Raw genomic sequence first — 21,469 nt, 5'->3', positions numbered from 1 at the left:
CTACCAGGGAGGTGTACCTACTGTACTGATGCTGTCTTATCTCAGATTTCAGCCGGTCAATCCTTTGTTGGTCATCCCCACCCGCCGAATAGAGCGACTCCAATTCTTTACGCAGTCTCAGATACTGGCTGTACTTACTTATCCCCTTCTTAATTGACAGTCTCTGTAAGAGGGACCGGATCTCCTCCTTGACGTCCTCCCACCTGTCGGCCATGTTGTTATAAAAATCTACTCTGTCCAGTTGATGCAGCAAAAAAGATGAAATGTATTCCTGGACAGAAATATCATATAACAGATTATAATTTAGTCTCCATAGCCCTCTACCAACATCAGGATACTTAGAGGAACCCAAACAAAAATATAAGGCCAAGTGATCTGAATATGGGACATTCCTCTCCATTCTCTCACTGATGGCTTCAGTAGGACTCACCAGAGCGAGATCTATCCTGCTGCTGCGTCCTGCACAGGTGTAGGTGAACTTTGGACTCCTACCACCCTGTACAAAAACATCAGACAGGCCAGCCTGCTGAATTATACCGTTTAGGACCTTACAGTCCCTGGTAAGGGGCCTACTGTTCCTGTCCCTGGTGGTAGTGGTGGCATTAAAGTCCCCGGCCATGATGACTGGAATAGACGTGAATAGATAAGGCTTCATGTCATTAAAAAGCTGAGTCCTTTCGGTCACTGTCTGTGGGCCATAGATGTTAATGAGCCGGAGTCTTCTGCCTCTGATGGTGATTTCTATCAGCAGGCACCGTCCCATCGATACCTCGGTGAGTCTGTGGACGGTGACATCATGGGTGTTAAATATGATAGAGACTCCGGCATAAGGCTCCACAGCCAGCGACCAAAAGGAAGGACCAGACTACCAATCTCTCTCCGCCTCTCGTATGAGACCCAAGGTGTTTAAACGGGTCTCCTGTAAGAAATAAACATCAGCATTGAGATATCTTAGATAATCATATACAGCATGTCTGGTCCTTCTAGCCCTAATACTGTTCACATTACTGGTGACCACAGTAAGATGGAAGTGTGCCATCAGGAGAAGAAAAAGAAAGAGCATCCCCATCATCATAAATCAGAGTCAGAATTGTCTTCCTGACTACAAGTTTCCATATCCCAAACTGACTGAGACTCGGCATGAAGGGGTTTCCTTTTTGTGGGAGGATCCCCCCCTGGGTCGTCATCATACTCCTCCATCATACGTTTCAGTTCTCTCTCTATCTCCTCCTCTCCATCTGACTCGGACAGTACGCTGTACCTATTAGTGGTTACGGTAACATCAGCCTGACTCTGCACTTTCATTTTAGATGGTTTTTGGACGGTGGTCCATGCACTCTCAGGTTTTCTGGTGCTCCTGTCCTTTTTCCTCTTTTTAACACTATGATTTCCCCCAGTGGTGGGTGTCAAGTCAGGGGAAGAGACGGGCGCTGGCTGCTCTACAGGCTGCTCCACTACCTCCATGTCCCCCTCAGTGTTACCTGTCCCTGGATGGTCCGGGGCAGTACCACTAATATCTGGGGTCTCTGGCACAGTACACACTGACCCTGACAATAGGGCCTCCTCCTCCTGCTCCTCCTCTGGTACATCTGCCCCTTCCATCAGGTCTTCATCGGGGAGGTCCCTACAGATGTTATGCCAGGCATCAGGGCAGTCCCTGTGGGGGTGACCGATCTGACCACAAAGGTTGCATCTTATGGTCTTGCAGTTGGCGCTCACATGGCCGAGGTCCCCGCACAGGGTGCACTTCACTGTGGTGCAGTTACTCGCCATGTGACCAGATCTCCCACACTTAAAACATAACCTGGGCTGACCGACATAGAAGCATACACCCTTCTCTCTGCCGATAAAGAATGAGTTGGGGAGGTGATGGGTGATGTTCTGGTTCTGATGCAATTTAACCAGGACCCTCCACCCCCCGGTCCAGATTCCATCCTCATCCCTGGTCTTCGTCATGTCTGACATGAGGGTACAATGTCTCCTGAGCCATATGATGATGTCCTGAGGGGGGACAGACTCGTTCCAGAACATGATGGTGACAATGGCTGTATCTGGCTTGGAGATGGGAATGAAACTAAACCTGTTCCACCCCTCAGTATCTCTATAACGGGGTTGTTGAGCCCAGAACCGGTCCAGATTAGACATCAGCTTGAAGCTAATGTCATACCCCTGTCTGTCAGGCAGATTTATTACAGCCAGGATGTCGGCTGGCTGGAAACCCATCTGGGTGCACAACATGTCCCTAACCACGTGCCTCCTGTCAGGCAGATCCTCCTTAGCCCCTCTGTGCCTAAACCGGACAACATTCCTCCTCTTGAAGGCCTGGCCGGTATAATGGGGACTGGAGGAGAAAAATGGGGAACCTCGACTCCACGCATTCCCTGATGTCTGACCCCTGTCCTGCTGTGGGGGATGTGTGGGCTGCAGACCATCTGCACTAGGGCCCTGCTGACCACCCGGACCATGAGGCTGCTGACCACCCTGACCATGGGGCTGCTGACCACCCGGACCATGGGGCTCTGCTGCCTGTGATGTGACTAGTGGGGGGAACTCCTCAGCTGTTGACTGTCCCGCACCCTCCACAACATTGGGGCTCTGAGTGCCACCAGCTGCCCTAGACTGTACCTGGGATGACTCCTCAGCTGGGACATTATCAACCACAGAAACATCAGAAATAGCAACAACAGAGACATCAGCAATATCAGACATATCAGCAACATTATCATCATTACTGCAGGACTGCTGATCACAGCCCTGAATGTCCTGCTCAGGTGTATCCTGGACCTCACAGTCCTGCTCACATGTATCCTGCACCTGACAGTCCTGCTCACATGTATCCTGCACCTCACAGTCCTGCTCAGATGTATCCTGCACCTCACAGTCCTGCTCAGATATACCTTGGGGTACAGATACAGTGTTACCTTCGCGTCCAGAGTCCTCCTGCAGTGCGCTGCCTCCTGGGACTTGTGGTTCCTCCACTTCACTGCTGATATCAGGTCTGACTGCTGGGACTTGTAGTACCTCATTAGGGACTGCTGGGACTTGTAGTACCTTCCTTGTAGCTGCTGCAGTACTTGGCTGTTGCCTCTTTTTGTAAACTTCTCCCTCCTCAAAAGGCAGTGTAGCTGGCTGCAGAATGGGTCTCACATGGGGCTGTGGGGTCTCAGACCTGGATGTTGAGGCCTGGTCTCCCTCAAACCTCTGCTGGTTCCTGAAGGTCTCTCCCACTGGTCCCATCTGCTCAATAGTGGCCTCCATCTCCCGCACAACATCAGAAAGCTGTTTGGCCAGTGAGTCCAGCTTGTTGTTCAGCAGGGCCTGCTTCCCCGGGTTCGCTGCCTTTAGCATATACATGCAGTCTATCTGCTTTTGCAGGTACAGCTTTTGTTTTTTCAATTCCTCCATCTTCCTGACCAGTCCTGGGATCTGAGCGGCCAGCTGGAGCTCCGGTGATGGCTCTGGGGGCTGCAGTTTGCTGCTGGGGTGTTGTTCCGGCCTGCTTGCAGTACTGGATCCTTTTCATACGCCATGACTGCTTTTGCCTGGTAATGGACCTTGCGATTTCCGTACAAAGTCCTGTGATTTCTGGCATTTTGCAGTCACTGTCGCTGCTCGGGGGTCACAATCTCCTGAATGGAGTCCCGGATGTCTTGCAGAGACGGCACTGGTGGCATTTCTGGATCTGACTTCTTGGCTGCTTCTGGTCTCCTTCGCAGCCTGCAGGCCCCCAGACCTGGTGCGCTCAGACTGTAGCACCACGCTCTGCTGCAGGTTCTCCTGGATTGTCTGTCTCTCCAAGGAAGTTCTCCTCTGCCTGCCCGGGGTGGAGGTGGATTGTCCACCTGAGGCCTGGGATGGAGCTTGCTGCACACTGTGGATGTTACTTGCCTTTGGACTTTCAGGCACTTTTGCTCTGCTCACAGATGATCCAACATTTTCACTGGTAGGTTGTTTTACCAGCTTCTTGCTTGTTACTTCTTCATTGTCCACACAAACTTTCCTACTCGCACTGGAACTTGCACTGCTGACATTTGTTCCTTTAACAGAAACTTTGGGATTAACATCCCTTGTTTGAGCTGGCTGGGTGTTATCTGCCAGATTAGGCCTTGGAGCCTGGGCCTTGCTTGGGGAGCTTCCCCACCCAGGGTGGCCCCGCCCTGGGCTGTCTCCAGACATCAGAAGGGGTCAGGAGCTCAACTATCACACAACCTCACCTCTAGGAGGCAGGATTATAGTAGTTATATTCCTGTACATAGGGGCAGTATTATAGTAGTTATATTCTTGTACATAGGGGGCAGTATTATAGTAGTTATATTCCTGTACATAGGGGGCAGTATTATAGTAGTTATATTCTTGTACATAGGGGGCAGTATTATAGTAATTATATTCCTGTACATAGGGGGCAGTATTATAGTAGTTATATTCTTGTACATAGGGGGCAGTATTATAGTAGTTATATCCCTGTACATAGGGGGCAGTATTATAGTAATTATATTCTTGTACATAGGAGTCAGTATTATAGTAGTTATATTCTTGTACATAGGAGGCAGTATTATAGTAGTTATATTCCTGTACATAGGGGGCAGTATTATAGTAGTTATATTCTTGTACATAGGGGGCAGTATTATAGTAGTTATATTCTTGTACATAGGGGGCAGTATTATAGTAGTTATATTATTGTACATAGGGGGCAGTATTATAGTAGTTATATTCTTGTACATAGGGGGCAGTATTATAGTAGTTATATTCTTGTACATAGGGGGCAGTATTATAGTAGTTATATTCCTGTACATACGGGTCAGTATTATAGTAGTTATATTCTTGTACATAGGGGGCAGTATTATAGTAGTTATATTCTTGTACATAGGGGGCAGTATTATAGTAGTGATTTTCTTGTACATAGGGGGCAGTATTATAGTAGTTATATTCCTGTACATAGGGGGCAGTATTATAGTAGTTATATTCCTGTACATAGGGGGCAGTATTATAGTAGTTATATTCCTGTACATAGGGGGCAGTATTGTAGTAGTTATATTCTTGTACATAGGGGGCAGTATTCTAGTAGTTATATTCTTGTACATAGGGGGCAGTATTCTAGTAGTTATATTCTTGTACATAGGGGGCAGTATTATAGTAGACATATTCTTGTACATAGGGGGCAGTATTATAGTAGTTATATTCCTGTACATAGGGGGCAGTATTATAGTAGTTATATTCTTGTACATAGGGGGCAGTATTATAGTAGTTATATTCCTGTACATAGGGGGCAGTATTATAGTAGACATATTCTTGTACATAGGGGGCAGTATTATAGTAGTTATATTCTTATACACAGGGGGCAGTATTATAGTAGTTATATTCCTGTACATAGGGGGCAGTATTATAGTAGTTATATTCCTGTACATAGGGGGCAGTATTATAGTAGTTATATCCTTGTACATAGGGGGCAGTATTATAGTAGTTATATCCTTGTACATAGGGGGCAGTATTATAGTAGTTATATTCTTGTACATAGGGGGCAGTATTATAGTAGTTATATTCCTGTACATAGGGGGCAGTATTATAGTAGTTATATTCCTGTACATAGGGGCAGTATTATACTATGTAATAAATGAATGATACCCAGCAGTAACATCTTCCCGTCCTTGCTCCGTGGCTTGAAGGCATGCAGGAGGTTCTCGTAGTAGAAGGCTACTCGGACACTGGTCATAGGACAGTGGATGTGCCGGAAATACTCCTCCACTTCTCCTTTACTATCAAAGTGAGCCACATCCAGCTTCCCCCCAGTAATCTTCCTCACATTTTCCAGGCCGCTGTACACTACAACTTCCAGGTTCAGGCGTTTACATAGATCTGCAACCAATTTTCCCTGGAAGACAATTAGGTGATAGTCAGGACACATCATCATCGAGCTCACCCTCTATGTACGGACCTCGCTCCCATCCTCCTCTCCTCCTGCAATCACCTGGAGAACTTCCTTGTCCTTCTTGGAGCCTTCAAAAGCATTGGTGACCAGGAAGGCTCCATAGGCTCCGCTCAGTGCGGCCTCCACGCTCTTCTCATCGTCCAGATCAGCGCACACGACCTCCGCTCCAGACTCCTTCAGCTTCGCTGCTGCAGGTTTGTTGGCGTCTCTGGTCACTGCCCTGACAGCAAAGGTCCCATCCTCCAGGAGAGCAGTGGCGACTGAGCCCCCCTGAGCCCCTGCAGGGAAACACATGCAATGATAAAAAACATGTCAACAGGTTTTAATTTCTATATTCTTCCCTGATACAAAGCTCCAAACTCCCTGCATTGACATAAATGTAAAAGATGAAATTGTGACTACCTGCAGGCACCAGTAGGGGGAGCCCAGGAGCTGACTGCATACTTTCTTATCATAGAGTTCTGTATATATAACTTTGAGCTCCCTCTAGTGGTGCCTGCTGGTAGCCAGGATTTTATACAACAAATTAAATATATCAGGGGATTTGGAGCTCTGTATCAGGAAAATATAAGTAGTTCAAGTCCCTTAAAGTGTATAAAGAAATTAACCAGCACATAAACTACTCATAAATGGAGAAACAAGGCGGAAATTAATTGTGAGATTATTGTTCTGCAACTTTCTTATCTTTCCCCAGTTACTCTGCATTTTAAACGTCTCTCTGCTTGTTGTCAGTGAATGAAAATATTTTTATTAGCAAAGGAAACACATCCTGATCGGAGACTTCTCACAGCTGAAGGTTTGTTACACTTGTATCCTGTGTGAAAGAAGGAAACAGCCTGGAGTCCAGACTGATACACTGTAACAGAAAGATGGTGAAGCAGGGATAAGTCAGGGTTACCTGTAGCTCCAAAGACCACGATGACCTTCTTCCCAGCCATTAGAGTCACGCTGTGGAGAACGGTGGGTGCCCGGAGGTCCTGTGTGTCTCCTTCTCTATGGGAGTCGATCTCTGTGAGGCTTGCCAGGTGCGGGCAGTGACTGCCATACACACAGGGTGCAGCTATTTACTGAGGTGCCAGGTACATGGGCCACAGACAATATAGAGGGTGACTCCACCCAAATGACAGAACGCCCCTAATCTAATCCTTTGTGGTTCACTGGGAATTTATAAGGTGCAGTAATAAGAGGAAGAATAGAGACAAATAGAACATAGTAACTAAACCCTAATAAGTACTGGCCCAAAGGCAGAGCTGTGTATCTAATCCTATCCTGTGTGATACTGCCTGCTGAGCTGTGTATCTAATCCTATCCTGTGTGATAATGTCTGCTGAGCTGTGTATCTAATCCTATCCTGTGTGATACTGTCTGCTGAGCTGTGTATCTAATCCTATCCTGTGTGATACTGTCTGCTGAGCTGTGTATCTAATCCTATCCTGTGTGATACTGCCTGCTGAGCTGTGTATCTAATCCTATCCTGTGTGATACTGTCTGCTGAGCTGTGTATCTAATCCTATCCTGTGTGATACTGTCTGCTGAGCTGTGTATCTAATCCTATCCTGTGTGATACTGTCTGCTGAGCTGTGTATCTAATCCTATCCTGTGTGATACTGCCTGCACTGCTGTGTATCTAATCCTATCCTGTGTGATACTGTCTGCTGAGCTGTGTATCTAATCCAATCCTGTGTGATACTGTCTGCTGAGTTGTATATCTAATCCTACCCTGTGTGATACTGTCTGGTGAACTGTGTATCTAATCCTATCCCAGTGTGATACAGTCTGCTGAGCTGTGTATCTAATCCCATCCTGTGTGATACTGTCTGCTGAGCTATGTATCTAATCCTATCCTGTGTGATACTGCCTGCTGAGCTGTGTATCTAATCCTATCCTGTGTGATACTGTCTGCTGAGCTGTGTATCTAATCCCATCATGTGTGATACTGTCTGCTGAGCTGTGTATCTAATCCTATCCTGTGTGATACTGTCTGCTGAGCTGTGTATCTAATCCTCTCCTGCGTGATACTGTCTGTGAGCTGTATATCTAATCCTATCCTGTGTGATACTGTATGGTGAACTGTGTATCTAATCCTATCCCAGTGTGATACTGCCTGGTGAGCTGTGTATCTAATCCTATCCTGTGTGATACTCTCTGCTGACCTGTGTATCTAATCCTATCCTATGTGATACTGTCTGTGAGCTGTGTATCTAATCCTATCCTCTGTGATACTGTCTGCTGAGCTGTGTATCTAGTCCTATCCTGTGTGATACTGTCTGTGAGCTGTGTATCTAATCCTGTGTGTTGTGATACTGTCTGTGAGCTGTGTATCTAATCCTGTGTGGTGTGATACTGCCTGCTGAGCTGTGTATCTAATCCTGTGTGGTGTGATACTGTCTGCTGAGCTGTGTATCTAATCCCATCATGTGTGATACTGTCTGCTGACCTGTGTATCTAATCCTATCCTGTGTGATACTGTCTGCTGAGCTGTGTATCTAATCCTATCCTGTGTGATACTGTCTGCTGAGCTGTCTATCTAATCCCATCCTGTGTGATACTGTCTGCTGAGCTGTCTATCTAATCCCATCCTGTGTGATACAGTCTGCTGAGCTGTGTATCTAATCCTCTCCTGTGTGATACTGTCTGCTGAGCTGTGTATCTAATCCCATCATGTGTGATACTGTCTGCTGAGCTGTGTATCTCATCCTATCCTGTGTGATACTGTCTGCTGAGCTGTGTATCTAATCATATCCTGTGTGATACTGTCTGTTAGCTGTATATCTAATCCTGTGTGGTGTGAGACTCCAGATATAGGGAGTTGGGGATAACGCATGAATCTACATGTAGAGTGATATTACAGGGTTTTCTGTTGTGGAAATTTGTGCTCGCTTTTTAATAAAGTTTTCTTTAAAAGAAAAAAAAAAGTCGCCCTGTTTCATTCATAGTGTCCACATCCTGGATTTGTTGATGAAGTTTTATTGGGGGGGGGGGCAAAACTAAAAAAAACCTGCTGCCTCAGTAATCAGCGTCTCGTGACTGTTGCTATGGGGATGGGCACTTCCTGTTCTCGGCCTAATCCTGTTTACTGGATTTTTCGTGACCGCTGGCCCAGTGACACAGGAAACCCCGTAGTTGGCGGCTGATGTGAGAACGCATGCGCATTGCCTGTACACGAGGGGCGAGGTGCAGATATCTCTATATATACACAGACCCTATGGATAGTACACATAATACCGCCATATCGTGTCCTCATATACAGGACACCACATAATACCGCCACATATTGTCCTCATTATCATACAGCCAGTATACAGGACACCACATAATACCGCCACATAGTGTCCTCATATACAGAACACCACGTAATACCGCCACATAGTGTCCTCAGAATACAGGAAACCACATAATACCGCCACATAGTGTCCTCAGAATACAGGACACCACGTAATACCGCCACATAGTGCCCTCAGAATACAGGAAACCACATAATACCGCCACATAGTGTCCTCAGAATACAGGACACCACATAATACCGCCAGAGTGTCATCAGAATACAGGACACCACATAATACCCCCACATAGTGTCCTCAGACTACAGGACACTACATAATACCGCCACGTAGCGCTGTGCTAAGACAGCTGTAGTGCCAGACACCTCCTGATAGTGGGCACATAATATTGTATAGTCACTTGTCCACAGAACACAAGCTGCTCCCCGTGCCGCAGAGCTTACACTCAGAGTATAGACATGTCCTGTACATAACCCAACGCTGACTCTGTATGTGACTCATTGTTATGCAGATGGTGGCGGTATTAGTTGCTGTGCTGGTGTATTATCTAGGTAATATAGCTCTCTATCAGTCCAACACTATCTGGCGGTATTATCTTGGTAATATAGCTCTCTGTAAGTCTTGCACTATCTGTCAGTATTATGTGGGTAATATACGGCACTATCTGGCGGTATTATCTAGGTAATATACAGCACTATCTGTCAGTATTATGTGGGTAATATACGGCACTATCTGGCGGTATTATCTAGGTAATATACAGCACTATGTGGCGGTATTATCTAGGTAATATACAGCACTATCTGGCGTTATTATGTAGGTAATATACAGCATTATCTGGCGGTATTATGTAGGTAATATACAGCACTATCTGTCAGTATTATGTGGGTAATATGCAGCATTATCTGGTGGTATTATGTAGGTAATATACAGCATTATCTGGCGGTATTATGTAGGTAATATACAGCATTATCTGGCGGTATTATGTAGGTAATATACAGCACTATATGGCGGTATTATCTAGGTAATATACGGCACTATCTGGCGGTATTATCTAGGTAATATACAGCATTATCTGGCGGTATTATGTAGGTAATATACAGCATTATCTGGCGGTATTATGTAGGTAATATACGGCACTATCTGGTGGTATTATCTAGGTAATATACAGCACTATCTGGCGGTATTATCTAGGTAATATACGGCACTATCTGGCGGTATTATCTAGGTAATATACAGCACTATGTGGCGGTATTATCTAGGTAATATACAGCACTATCTGGCGGTATTATCTAGGTAATATACAGCACTATCTGGCGTTATTATCTAGGTAATATGCAACATTATCTGGCGGTATTATGTAGGTAATATACAGCACTATGTGGCAGTATTATGTAGGTGATATGCAGCACTATGTGGCGGTATTATCTAGGTAATACACAGCACTATCTGGCGGTATTATCTAGGTAATATGCAGCTCTATCTGGCGGTATTATCTTGGTAATATACAGCACTATCTGGCGGTTTTATCTAGGTAATATACAGCACTTTGTGGCGGTATTATCTAGGTAATATACAGCACTTTGTGGCGGTATTATCTAGGTAATATGCAGCACTATCTGGTGGTATTATGTAGGTAATATACAGCTATCCGGGGGTATTATCTAGGTAATATACAGCACTATCCAGCGGTATTATATAGGTAATATACGGCACTATGTGGCGGCATTATCTAGGTAATATAAAGGACTATGTGGCGGCATTAACTAGGTAATATACAGCACTATGTGGCGGTATTATCTAGGTAATATACAGCACTATGTGGCGGCATTAATTAGGTAATATACAGTACTATGTGGCGGTATTATCTAGGTAATATACGGCACTATCTGGCGGTATTATCTAGGTAATATACGGCACTATCTGGCGGTATTGTCTAGGAAATATACGGCACTATGTGTCGGTATTATCTAGGTAATATACAGCACTATGTGGCGGTATTATCTAGGTAATATGCAGCACTATCTGGTGGTATTATGTAGGTATTATACAGCTATCCGGGGGTATTATCTAGGTAATATACGGCACTATGTGGCAGTATTATCTAGGTAATATACGGCACTATCTGGCGGTATTATGTAGGTAATATGCAGCACTATCTGGCGGTATTATCTGGGTAATATACAGCACTATGTGGCGGTATTATCTAGGTAATATACAGCACTATCTGGCGGTATTATCTGGGTAATATGCAGCACTATCTGGCGGTATTATCTAGGTAATATACGGCACTATCTGGCGGTATTATGTAGGTAATATGCAGCACTATCTGGCGGTATTATCTGGGTAATATACAGCACTATCTGGCGGTATTATCTGGGTAATATACAGGACTATCTGGCGGTATTATCTAGGTAATATACGGCACTATCTGGCGGTATTATGTAGGTAATATGCAGCACTATCTGGCGGTATTATCTGGGTAATATACAGCACTATGTGGCGGTATTATCTAGGTAATATACAGCACTATGTGGCGGCATTATCTGGGTAATATACAGGACTATGTGGCGGCATTAACTAGGTAATATACAGCACTATCTGGCGGTATTATCTGGGTAATATGCAGCACTATCTGGCGGTATTATCTGGGTAATATGCAGCACTATCTGGCGGTATTATCTGGGTAATATACAGCACTATCTGGCGGTATTATGTAGGTAGTATACAGCATTATCTGGCGGTATTATCTGGGTAATATGCAGCACTATCTGGCGGTATTATCTAGGTAATATACAGTACTATCTGGCAGTATTATTTGGGTAATATGCAGCACTATCTGGCAGTATTATCTGGGTAATATGCAGCACTATCTGGCGGTATTATCTACGTAATATACAGCACTATCTGGCGGTATTATCTGGGTAATATACAGTACTATCTGGCAGTATTATTTGGGTAATATGCAGCACTATCTGGCAGTATTATCTGGGTAATATGCAGCACTATCTGGCGGTATTATCTACGTAATATACAGCACTATATGGCGGTATTATCTTGGTAATATGCAGCACTATCTGGCGGTATTATTTGGGTAATATGCGGCACTATCTGGCGGTATTATCTTGGTAATATGCGGCACTATCTGGCGGTATTATCTGGGTAATATGCAGCACTATCTGGCGGTATTATCTGGGTAATATGCAGCACTATCTGGCGGTATTATCTGGGTAATATGCAGCACTATCTGGCGGTATTATCTGGGTAATATGCAGCACTATCTGGCAGTATTATCTGGGTAATATGCAGCACTATCTGGCAGTATTATTTGGGTAATATGCAGCACTATCTGGCAGTATTATCTGGGTAATATGCAGCACTATATGGCGGTATTATCTTGGTAATATGCGGCACTATCTGGCGGTATTATCTGGGTAATATGCAGCACTATCTGGCAGTATTATCTGGGTAATATGCGGCACTATCTGGCGGTATTATCTAGGTAATATACAGCACTATCTGGCAGTATTATTTGGGTAATATGCAGCACTATCTGGCAGTATTATCTGGGTAATATGCAGCACTATCTGGCAGTATTATTTGGGTAATATGCAGCACTATCTGGCAGTATTATTTGGGTAATATGCAGCACTATCTGGCAGTATTATCTGGGTAATATGCGGCACTATCTGGCGGTATTATCTGGGTAATATACAGCACTATCTGGCAGTATTATCTGGGTAATATGCAGCACTATCTGGCGGTATTATCTAGGTAATATGCAGCACTATCTGGCGGTATTATCTGGGTAATATGCAGCACTATCTGGCGGTATTATCTGGGTAATATACAGCACTATCTGGCGGTATTATCTGGGTAATATGCAGCACTATCTGGCAGTATTATTTGGGTAATATGCGGCACTATCTGGCAGTATTATCTGGGTAATATACAGCACTATCTGGCAGTATTATCTGGGTAATATGCAGCACTATCTGGCGGTATTATCTGGGTAATATGCGGCACTATCTGGCGGTATTATCTGGGTAATATGCAGCACTATCTGGCGGTATTATCTGGGTAATATGCGGCACTATCTGGCGGTATTATCTTGGTAATATGCGGCACTATCTGGCAGTATTATTTGGGTAATATGCGGCACTATCTGGCAGTATTATCTGGGTAATATACAGCACTATCTGTCGGTATTATCTGGGTAATATACAGCACTATCTGGCGGTATTATCTGGGTAATATGCGGCACTATCTGTCGGTATTATCTGGGTAATATACAGCACTATCTGGCAGTATTATTTGGGTAATATGCGGCACTATCTGGCGGTATTATCTGGGTAATATACAGCACTATCTGGCAGTATTATTTGGGTAATATGCAGCACTATCTGGCAGTATTATCTGGGTAATATGCGGCACTATCTGGCAGTATTATCTGGGTAATATACGGCACTATCTGGCAGTATTATCTGGGTAATATGCGGCACTATCTGGCAGTATTATCTGGGTAATATACAGCACTATCTGGCGGTATTATCTGGGTAATATGCAGCACTATCTGGCAGTATTATCTGGGTAATATGCAGCACTATCTGGCAGTATTATCTGGGTAATATACAGCACTATCTGGCGGTATTATCTAGGTAATATGCAGCACTATCTGGCGGTATTATCTGGGTAATATGCAGCACTATCTGGCAGTATTATCTGGGTAATATGCAGCACTATCTGGCAGTATTATCTGGGTAATATGCAGCACTATCTGGCAGTATTATTTGGGTAATATGCAGCACTATCTGGCGGTATTATCTGGGTAATATGCAGCACTATCTGGCAGTATTATCTGGGTAATATGCAGCACTATCTGGCAGTATTATCTGGGTAATATACAGCACTATCTGGCAGTATTATCTGGGTAATATGCAGCACTATCTGGCGGTATTATCTGGGTAATATGCGGCACTATCTGGCAGTATTATTTGGGTAATATGCGGCACTATCTGGCAGTATTATCTGGGTAATATACAGCACTATCTGGCAGTATTATCTGGGTAATATGCAGCACTATCTGGCGGTATTATCTGGGTAATATGCGGCACTATCTGGCGGTATTATCTGGGTAATATACAGCACTATCTGGCAGTATTATTTGGGTAATATGCAGCACTATCTGGCAGTATTATCTGGGTAATATGCGGCACTATCTGGCGGTATTATCTGGGTAATATGCGGCACTATCTGGCGGTATTATCTGGGTAATATGCGGCACTATCTGGCGGTATTATCTGGGTAATATACAGCACTATCTGGAAGTATTATTTGGGTAATATGCAGCACTATCTGGCAGTATTATCTGGGTAATATGCGGCACTATCTGGCAGTATTATCTGGGTAATATACAGCACTATCTGGCGGTATTATCTGGGTAATATGCAGCACTATCTGGCAGTATTATCTGGGTAATATGCAGCACTATCTGGCAGTATTATCTGGGTAATATGCGGCACTATCTGGCAGTATTATCTGGGTAATATACGGCACTATCTGGCGGTATTATCTAGGTAATATGCAGCACTATCTGGCGGTATTATCTGGGTAATATGCAGCACTATCTGGCAGTATTATTTGGGTAATATGCAGCACTATCTGGCATTATTATCTGGGTAATATACAGGACTATCTGGCGGTATTATCTAGGTAATATACGGCACTATATGGCAGTATTATTTGGGTAATATGCAGCACTATCTGGCGGTATTATCTGGGTAATATACAGCACTATCTGGCAGTATTATCTGGGTAATAAGCAGCACTATCTGGCGGTATTATCTAGGTAATATACAGCACTATCTGGCGGTATTATCTGGGTAATATGCAGCACTATCTGGCAGTATTATCTGGGTAATATGCAGCACTATCTGGCGGTATTATCTAGGTAATATGCAGCACTATCTGGCGGTATTATCTGGGTAATATGCAGCACTATCTGGCAGTATTATCTGGGTAATATGCAGCACTATCTGGCAGTATTATCTGGGTAATATGCAGCACTATCTGGCAGTATTATTTGGGTAATATGCAGCACTATCTGGCGGTATTATCTGGGTAATATGCAGCACTATCTGGCAGTATTATCTGGGTAATATGCAGCACTATCTGGCAGTATTATCTGGGTAATATGCGGCACTATCTGGCAGTATTATCTGGGTAATATGCAGCACTATCTGGCGGTATTATCTCTGTAATATACAGCACTATCTGGCGGTATTATCTCTGTAATATACAGCACTATGTGGCAGTATTATCTCTGTAATATACAGCACTATGTGGCGGTATTATCTGGGTAATATGCAGCACTATCTGGCGGTATTATCTAGGTAATATGCAGCACTATCTGGCGGCATTATATGTATTGTTCTCTCTTTTTTCCCGTCTTCCAGTTTAGTTAATCTGCTCCGTCACGGATTCCTGTGTTTCTCTGCGGGGTACGAGGGGTTAATAGTGAGTGCAGCCTCACATTGTGCTGAGTCACGCTGGCGCTCGCTCACTTCCTGTTTTCCGCTCATTCTCCATCTGCTGAGTCACGTTTAGGCACAAAAAAAAAAAATTATCCTGACTGCAGCAGAGAAATACGGAAGTGAGCGCCGCGTCTGCGTCCCCTGCGTATATATACAGGTCACCGGGCGCCGGAGCGGGCACAGAGCACACAGTAAGTGCCAGGGCATTGTCTATAGGGGACGGGGGAGGGGACACGACTGCTCTCCACCACCTCCCCATCTGTCTCTTCAGTCTCATAGTCTGTCTCTCTCTCCAGTCTCTGACCCTCTGTCCCTCTCTCCAGCGCAGGGCACAAACTTTCCTCCTCTCGAGGTCCAGGAGACGGGAAGCCATGTCCAGCACAGAGTACGGGACGTATGGAGCCGAGGAGGAGGAGCAGCAGCAGCCACTGCGGTGAGTTGTGATACACTGTAACGACACCACATAACGAAGCTGCGTGTAAGGTTGTTACATTGTTGTGTGTACCGATCTCTATACTAAGGGCAACCCTGGAGGTTTTGGTCCAGATTTACGCTGGATAGTACGGGGTTAAATCTTTAGGGCTATTAATCCCAGATGTGTTTAGACTGCACCGACCCCACCATCGCTCTGTAGGGGGCACATTGTAGCAAACTCCCTGCTCTTGGTCAAAGGACAGCAGGGAGCGGTGGCGCTGACACACTGTAACGAGTCCTGGCACATCTCCAGCGCTCTGCCTTTATTCACACTGTGTGGTGCTGGGCCCGGAGAACTGCAGCTCCTCTTCATGGTGCAGTAACACGGCCTGGCCACTACACAGAAAGGGGCGCTATTCCAGAGGCAGATGATTAGTGGGGGACCCCATGATCCTAGTGTTCTTAAGTATTGATAGATCCATGTAGATTTCTCTAGTTACCTCCAGAGCTGCCCCGTCCCTCTCCCGGTCATGTGATGTTTTTCAGACTTCAGTCACATGAGCTCCCACAATGCACCGCTCTGTGGGGTCAGCAGAATTGTGAATTCAGCTCTGGATGTAAATGGGGAAGGAAACACAAAGTGATGTAAAAGTTCTGGATTCTCGGTTCCTTAATATTCCTGAGCTGAGATTTCCCCTAGCACCGGCACTGACTACTACTCCCACTCTCCTCCGTGTCTCTCCAGGCCGACAGATCTGTCCGAACTCCTCAAGGAAGGGACGAAGGAATCTCACACCCAGGCGGAAAATACCAAGTTTGTGAAGGAATTCCTGAAAGGTCGGATCAAGCGAGAATTATTTAAGGTGAGAGGAGCGGGAGTGTAAAGCATGGAGGCGCCGCCTCTTGTTCTATAGAGATTACATGTCTGTCTCCTGTGCACAGCTGGCCACCGCCGCCCTGTACTACACGTATTCTGCGCTGGAGGAGGAGCTGGACCGTAATAAGCAGCACCCCGCCATCGCCCCCCTGTACTTCCCCCAGGAGCTGCACAGGGCCGAGGCTCTGAAGAGGGACGTCGCCTATTTCTATGGAGAAGACTGGGAGGACACGGTACACTGCTCCCAGGCCACGCAGGCCTACGTGGACCGCATCCGACACCTGGGCCGCCACAAGCCCGAGCTGCTCGTGGCTCATGCCTACACCCGCTACATGGGGGATCTCTCCGGAGGCCAAGTACTGAAGAAGGTGGCCCAAAGAGCCCTGCACCTGCCCAGCACCGGGGAGGGGATCCAGTTCTATCTGTTTGATAACGTCACCAATGCCCAGCAATTCAAACAGCTCTACAGAGCAAGACTCAACACCCTGGAGCTGGACGCTGAGGCCAAGAAGAGCATGGTGGAGGAGGCCAACAAAGCCTTCCTGTTCAATATGCAGGTAAGTGGCCACCACCACCTGGTGTAATGATTAATAATGCTGCCTTATGTACAGGAATATAACTACTATAATAGTGCCCCCCTATGTACAAGAATATAACTACTATAATACTGCCCCCTATGTACAAGAATATAACTACTATAATACTGCCCCTATGTACAGGAATATAACTACTATAATACTGCCCCCTATGTACAGGAATATAACTACTATAACACTGCCCCCTATGTACAGGAATATAACTACTATAATACTGCCCCTATGTACAGGAATATAACTACTATAATACTGCCCCCTATGTACAAGAATATAACTACTATAATACTGCCCCCTATGTACAGGAATATAACTACTATAATACTGCCCCTATGTACAGGAATATAACTACTATAATAGTGCCCCCTATGTACAAGAATATAACTACTATATTACTGCCCCCTATGTACAGGAATATAACTACTATAATACTGCCCCCTATGTACAAGAATATAACTACTATAATACTGCCCCCTATGTACAGGAATATAACTACTATAATACTGCCCTCTATGTACAAGAATATAACTACTATAATACTGCCCCCTATGTACAAGAATATAACTACTATAATACTGCCCCCTATGTACAGGAATATAACTACTATAATACTGCCCTCTATGTACAAGAATATAACTACTATAATACTGCCCCCTATGTACAGGAATATAACTACTATAATACTGCCCCCTATGTACAGGAATATAACTACTATAATACTGCCCCCTATGTACAGGAATATAACTACTATAATACTGCCCCTATGTACAGGAATATAACTACTATAATACTGCCCCCCTATGTACAAGAATATAACTACTATAATACTGCCCCCTATGTACAAGAATATAACTACTATAATACTGTCCCCTATGTACAGGAATATAACTACTATAATACTGCCCCCTATGTACAAGAATATAACTACTATAATACTGCCCCGATGTACAAGAATATAACTACTATAATACTGTCCCCTATGTACAGGAATATAACTAATATAATACTGCCTCCCATGTACAAGAATATAACTACTATAATACTGCCCCCTATGTACAGGGATATATCTACTATAATACTGCCTCCTATGTACAGTAATATAACTACTATAATACTGCCCCTATGTACAGGAATATAACTACTATAATACTGCCCCTATGTACAGGAATATAACTACTATAATACTGCCCCCTATGTACAAGAATATAGCTACTATAATACTGCCCCCTATGTACAAGAATATAACTACTATAATACTGCCCCCTATGTACAGGAATATAACTACTATAATACTGCCCCCTATGTAAAAGAATATAACCACTATAATACTGCCCCCTATGTACAAGAATATAACTACTATAATACTGCCCCCTATGTACAAGAATATAACTACTATAATACTGCCCCCTATGTACAGGAATATAACTACTATAATACTGCCCCCTATGTACAAGAATATAACTACTATAATACTGCCCCGATGTACAAGAATATAACTACTATAATACTGCCCCCTATGTACAAGAATATAACTACTATAATACTGCCCCCTGTGTACAAGAATATAACTACTATAATACTGTCCCCTATGTACAAGAATATAACTACTATAATACTGCCCCCTATGTACAAGAATATAACTACTATAATACTGCTCCTATGTACAGAAATATAACTACTATAATACTGTCCCCTATGTACAAGAATATAACTACTATAATACTGCCCCCTGTGTACAAGAATATAACTACTATAATACTGCCCCCTATGTACAAGAATATAACTACTATAATACTGCCCCCTATGTACAAGAATATAACTACTATAATACTGCCCCCTATGTACAAGAATATAACTACTATAATACTGCCCCCTATGTACAAAAATATAACTACTATAATACTGCCCCCTATGTACAGGAATATAACTACTATAATACTGCTTCCTATGTACAGGAATATAACTACTATAATACTGCCCTTATGTACAGGAATATAACTACTATAATACTGCCCCCTATGTACAGGAATATAACTACTATAATACTGCCCCCTATGTACAGGAATATAACTACTATAATACTGCCCCCTATGTACAAGAATATAACTACTATAATACTGCCCCCTATGTACAGGAATATAACTACTATAATACTGCCCCCTATGTACAAGAATATAACTACTATAATACTGCCCCCTATGTACAGGAATATAACTACTATAATACTGCCCCCTATGTACAAGAATATAACTACTATAATACTGCCCCCTATGTACAGGAATATAACTACTATAATACTGCCCCCTATGTACAAGAATATAACTACTATAATACTGCCCCCTATGTACATGAATATAACTACTATAATACTGCCCCCTATGTACATGAATATAACTACTATAATACTGCCCCCTATGTCTGTGCTTGTGGTAACGTCTCTATTTCCTGCAGGTATTTGAGGAGTTGGATAAAATCGGAGCCACTATTCCTGATGAAGCGCAAGATGGCGGCCTCCCAGTGCATGATGGGAAAGGAGATATTCGGAAATGTCCATACTATGCTGCTAAAGGTGAGTGGTGGCGCCATGTTGTGTATAGATGTGTATGAGGGTCTGGTGCTGGGGTCTCACCTCTCCCTTCTCCCCTCAGGTGCTGCAGCCTCGGGTTGTCCCCTCCACGTTGTAGCAGCTCTTACAAGTCGTCCTGAAGTGAGGGCGGTGCTCGCTGCCTGTGCCGCCGCGGTCGCTGCCACCATCGCCTGGTACCTCATGTGATCGGGGGAAGGCCTCAAACTCCACCACTTTTTGAGCTTTCAATAAATGTGGCACTTTAGGATGATCCCTGCCTATGGACAGACCTTAAACATTTCTATAATCCTCCATAACGCCCCCTCCCCCCATCATGGCGTAAAATACTGTGAACTTGTCTCGCGTAACCCAGGGCTCGGACCCCTTCATACACAGACGTGGGGGCACATAACCTTGTAGGGTCAGTCGCTGAGCTCAAGCATATTAGGTTCTACCCTAGAAGTCGCAGTAGGGGGCGCCGTCCCCCAGCCTGTGTTACATGATGTACTGAGAGGATGTAGCCATATAGCGTCAGTATATGCAAAGTATTACGGTTTGGTGCTGCCACGCGGGGAACCATCGTGTTTTTAGAAGATGGGATTCCTCATAGATTTTTAGATCCCCTCCCCTTTTTTGCACGACAATATGGCCGCCAGTCCTTCCCGTATCATAACTCCTGACGTCAGCCTGAATATCGTGCCTCAAGCTGGAAATCCATTCACTTTCTTTTTATCTTACATTTTACGGTTTGTATATTTCTGCATCTGGGAAAGTTGGGTGACCACCAATATTGCCGCCATATTGGGGGTCGAGCAGTTCCTGGGTAACGACGGCGGCCATTTTGTTTGTGAACCAGGAAGTCACCAGCTGAATAGAAGGAACCAGAGAGGACGATGCATGGATTTATATTTTATTACTATAGGGGGCGCTGTGTGATTTTTGCCTGGTGACAGGCAGACGGGGAAGGCGGCCATATTGGTGACAGAGATACAAATAGAATTTGGCTTTGTTAATAAAGACTGACTTGTTGTCCATTGCAACCAATCAGAGCTCAGCTTTCACTTCTCCAAAGCGGGTTATAAAATAAAAGCCGAGCTGTGATTGGTTGACAAGAGTAACAAGGAGCAGTAGTTAAAATGGCCGCTTTCTCATTGCCGCTGCTTAGGTTACGGTTGTGCATTTACGGTTTAATACTTGCGGTTACACTGCGGCCTCTGTGCCGAGATACCAGGAGATCTTTGTGTAGCGGAATAAATTATAATAAAAATCTCTGACGTGTAAA

General features: G+C 44.4%; 2 protein-coding genes across 10 annotated transcripts in view; one reads left to right on the top strand and one right to left on the bottom strand.

Annotated features, from left to right (window-relative positions):
* The window catches only part of LOC140074626 (nmrA-like family domain-containing protein 1), a 14,549-nt gene extending 7,530 nt beyond the window's left edge, over positions 1–7,019 (bottom strand). Inside the window, exons 1-3 of one of the 3 annotated variants that reach the window (XM_072119664.1) lie at positions 6,825–7,019; positions 5,966–6,204; positions 5,623–5,869 (exon numbers count right to left, since the gene is read on the bottom strand). In XM_072119664.1, coding sequence (XP_071975765.1) covers positions 5,623–5,869; positions 5,966–6,204; positions 6,825–6,864 — 526 coding nt within the window. In that variant the 5' untranslated portion in view covers positions 6,865–7,019. Of the gene's footprint in view, positions 1–430; positions 2,487–2,921; positions 3,800–5,622; positions 5,870–5,965; positions 6,205–6,824 lie in introns of those variants that run through there. The other 2 variants (XR_011849219.1, XM_072119665.1) reach the window with 2 other exon arrangements.
* Positions 3,863–21,469, top strand: HMOX2 (heme oxygenase 2). Of its 7 annotated transcripts, none has more exons than XM_072119666.1 (6): positions 3,863–3,943; positions 16,061–16,170; positions 16,897–17,014; positions 17,094–17,585; positions 20,073–20,190; positions 20,270–21,469. In XM_072119666.1, exons 1-6 carry the CDS (start codon positions 3,878–3,880, stop codon positions 20,392–20,394), a joined length of 1,029 nt encoding a protein of 342 aa, XP_071975767.1. In that variant the 5' UTR covers positions 3,863–3,877; the 3' UTR covers positions 20,395–21,469. The 7 variants fall into 7 exon arrangements, with proteins under 7 accessions (XP_071975767.1, XP_071975772.1, XP_071975768.1 ...); XM_072119671.1 differs by lacking the exon at positions 3,863–3,943 and adding an exon at positions 8,956–9,061; XM_072119667.1 differs by lacking the exon at positions 3,863–3,943 and adding an exon at positions 8,962–9,100 and having other exon boundaries at positions 16,066–16,170.

This window comes from Engystomops pustulosus, chromosome 8, assembly GCF_040894005.1.
Source record: "Engystomops pustulosus chromosome 8, aEngPut4.maternal, whole genome shotgun sequence".
Lineage (NCBI taxonomy): Eukaryota > Metazoa > Chordata > Amphibia > Anura > Leptodactylidae > Engystomops > Engystomops pustulosus.
This window is presented reverse-complemented; position numbering and strand designations above follow the sequence as displayed.

Coding starts and splice junctions, on each gene's coding strand:
- HMOX2 (XM_072119666.1), top strand. CDS start 3,878: ATGTTACTTGCCTTTGGACTTTCAGGCACTTTTGCTCTGCTCACAGAT. Junction 16,171..16,896: donor GAGCAGCAGCAGCCACTGCG/GTGAGTTGTGAT, acceptor GTGTCTCTCCAG/GCCGACAGATCTGTCCGAAC. Junction 17,586..20,072: donor CCTTCCTGTTCAATATGCAG/GTAAGTGGCCAC, acceptor TATTTCCTGCAG/GTATTTGAGGAGTTGGATAA.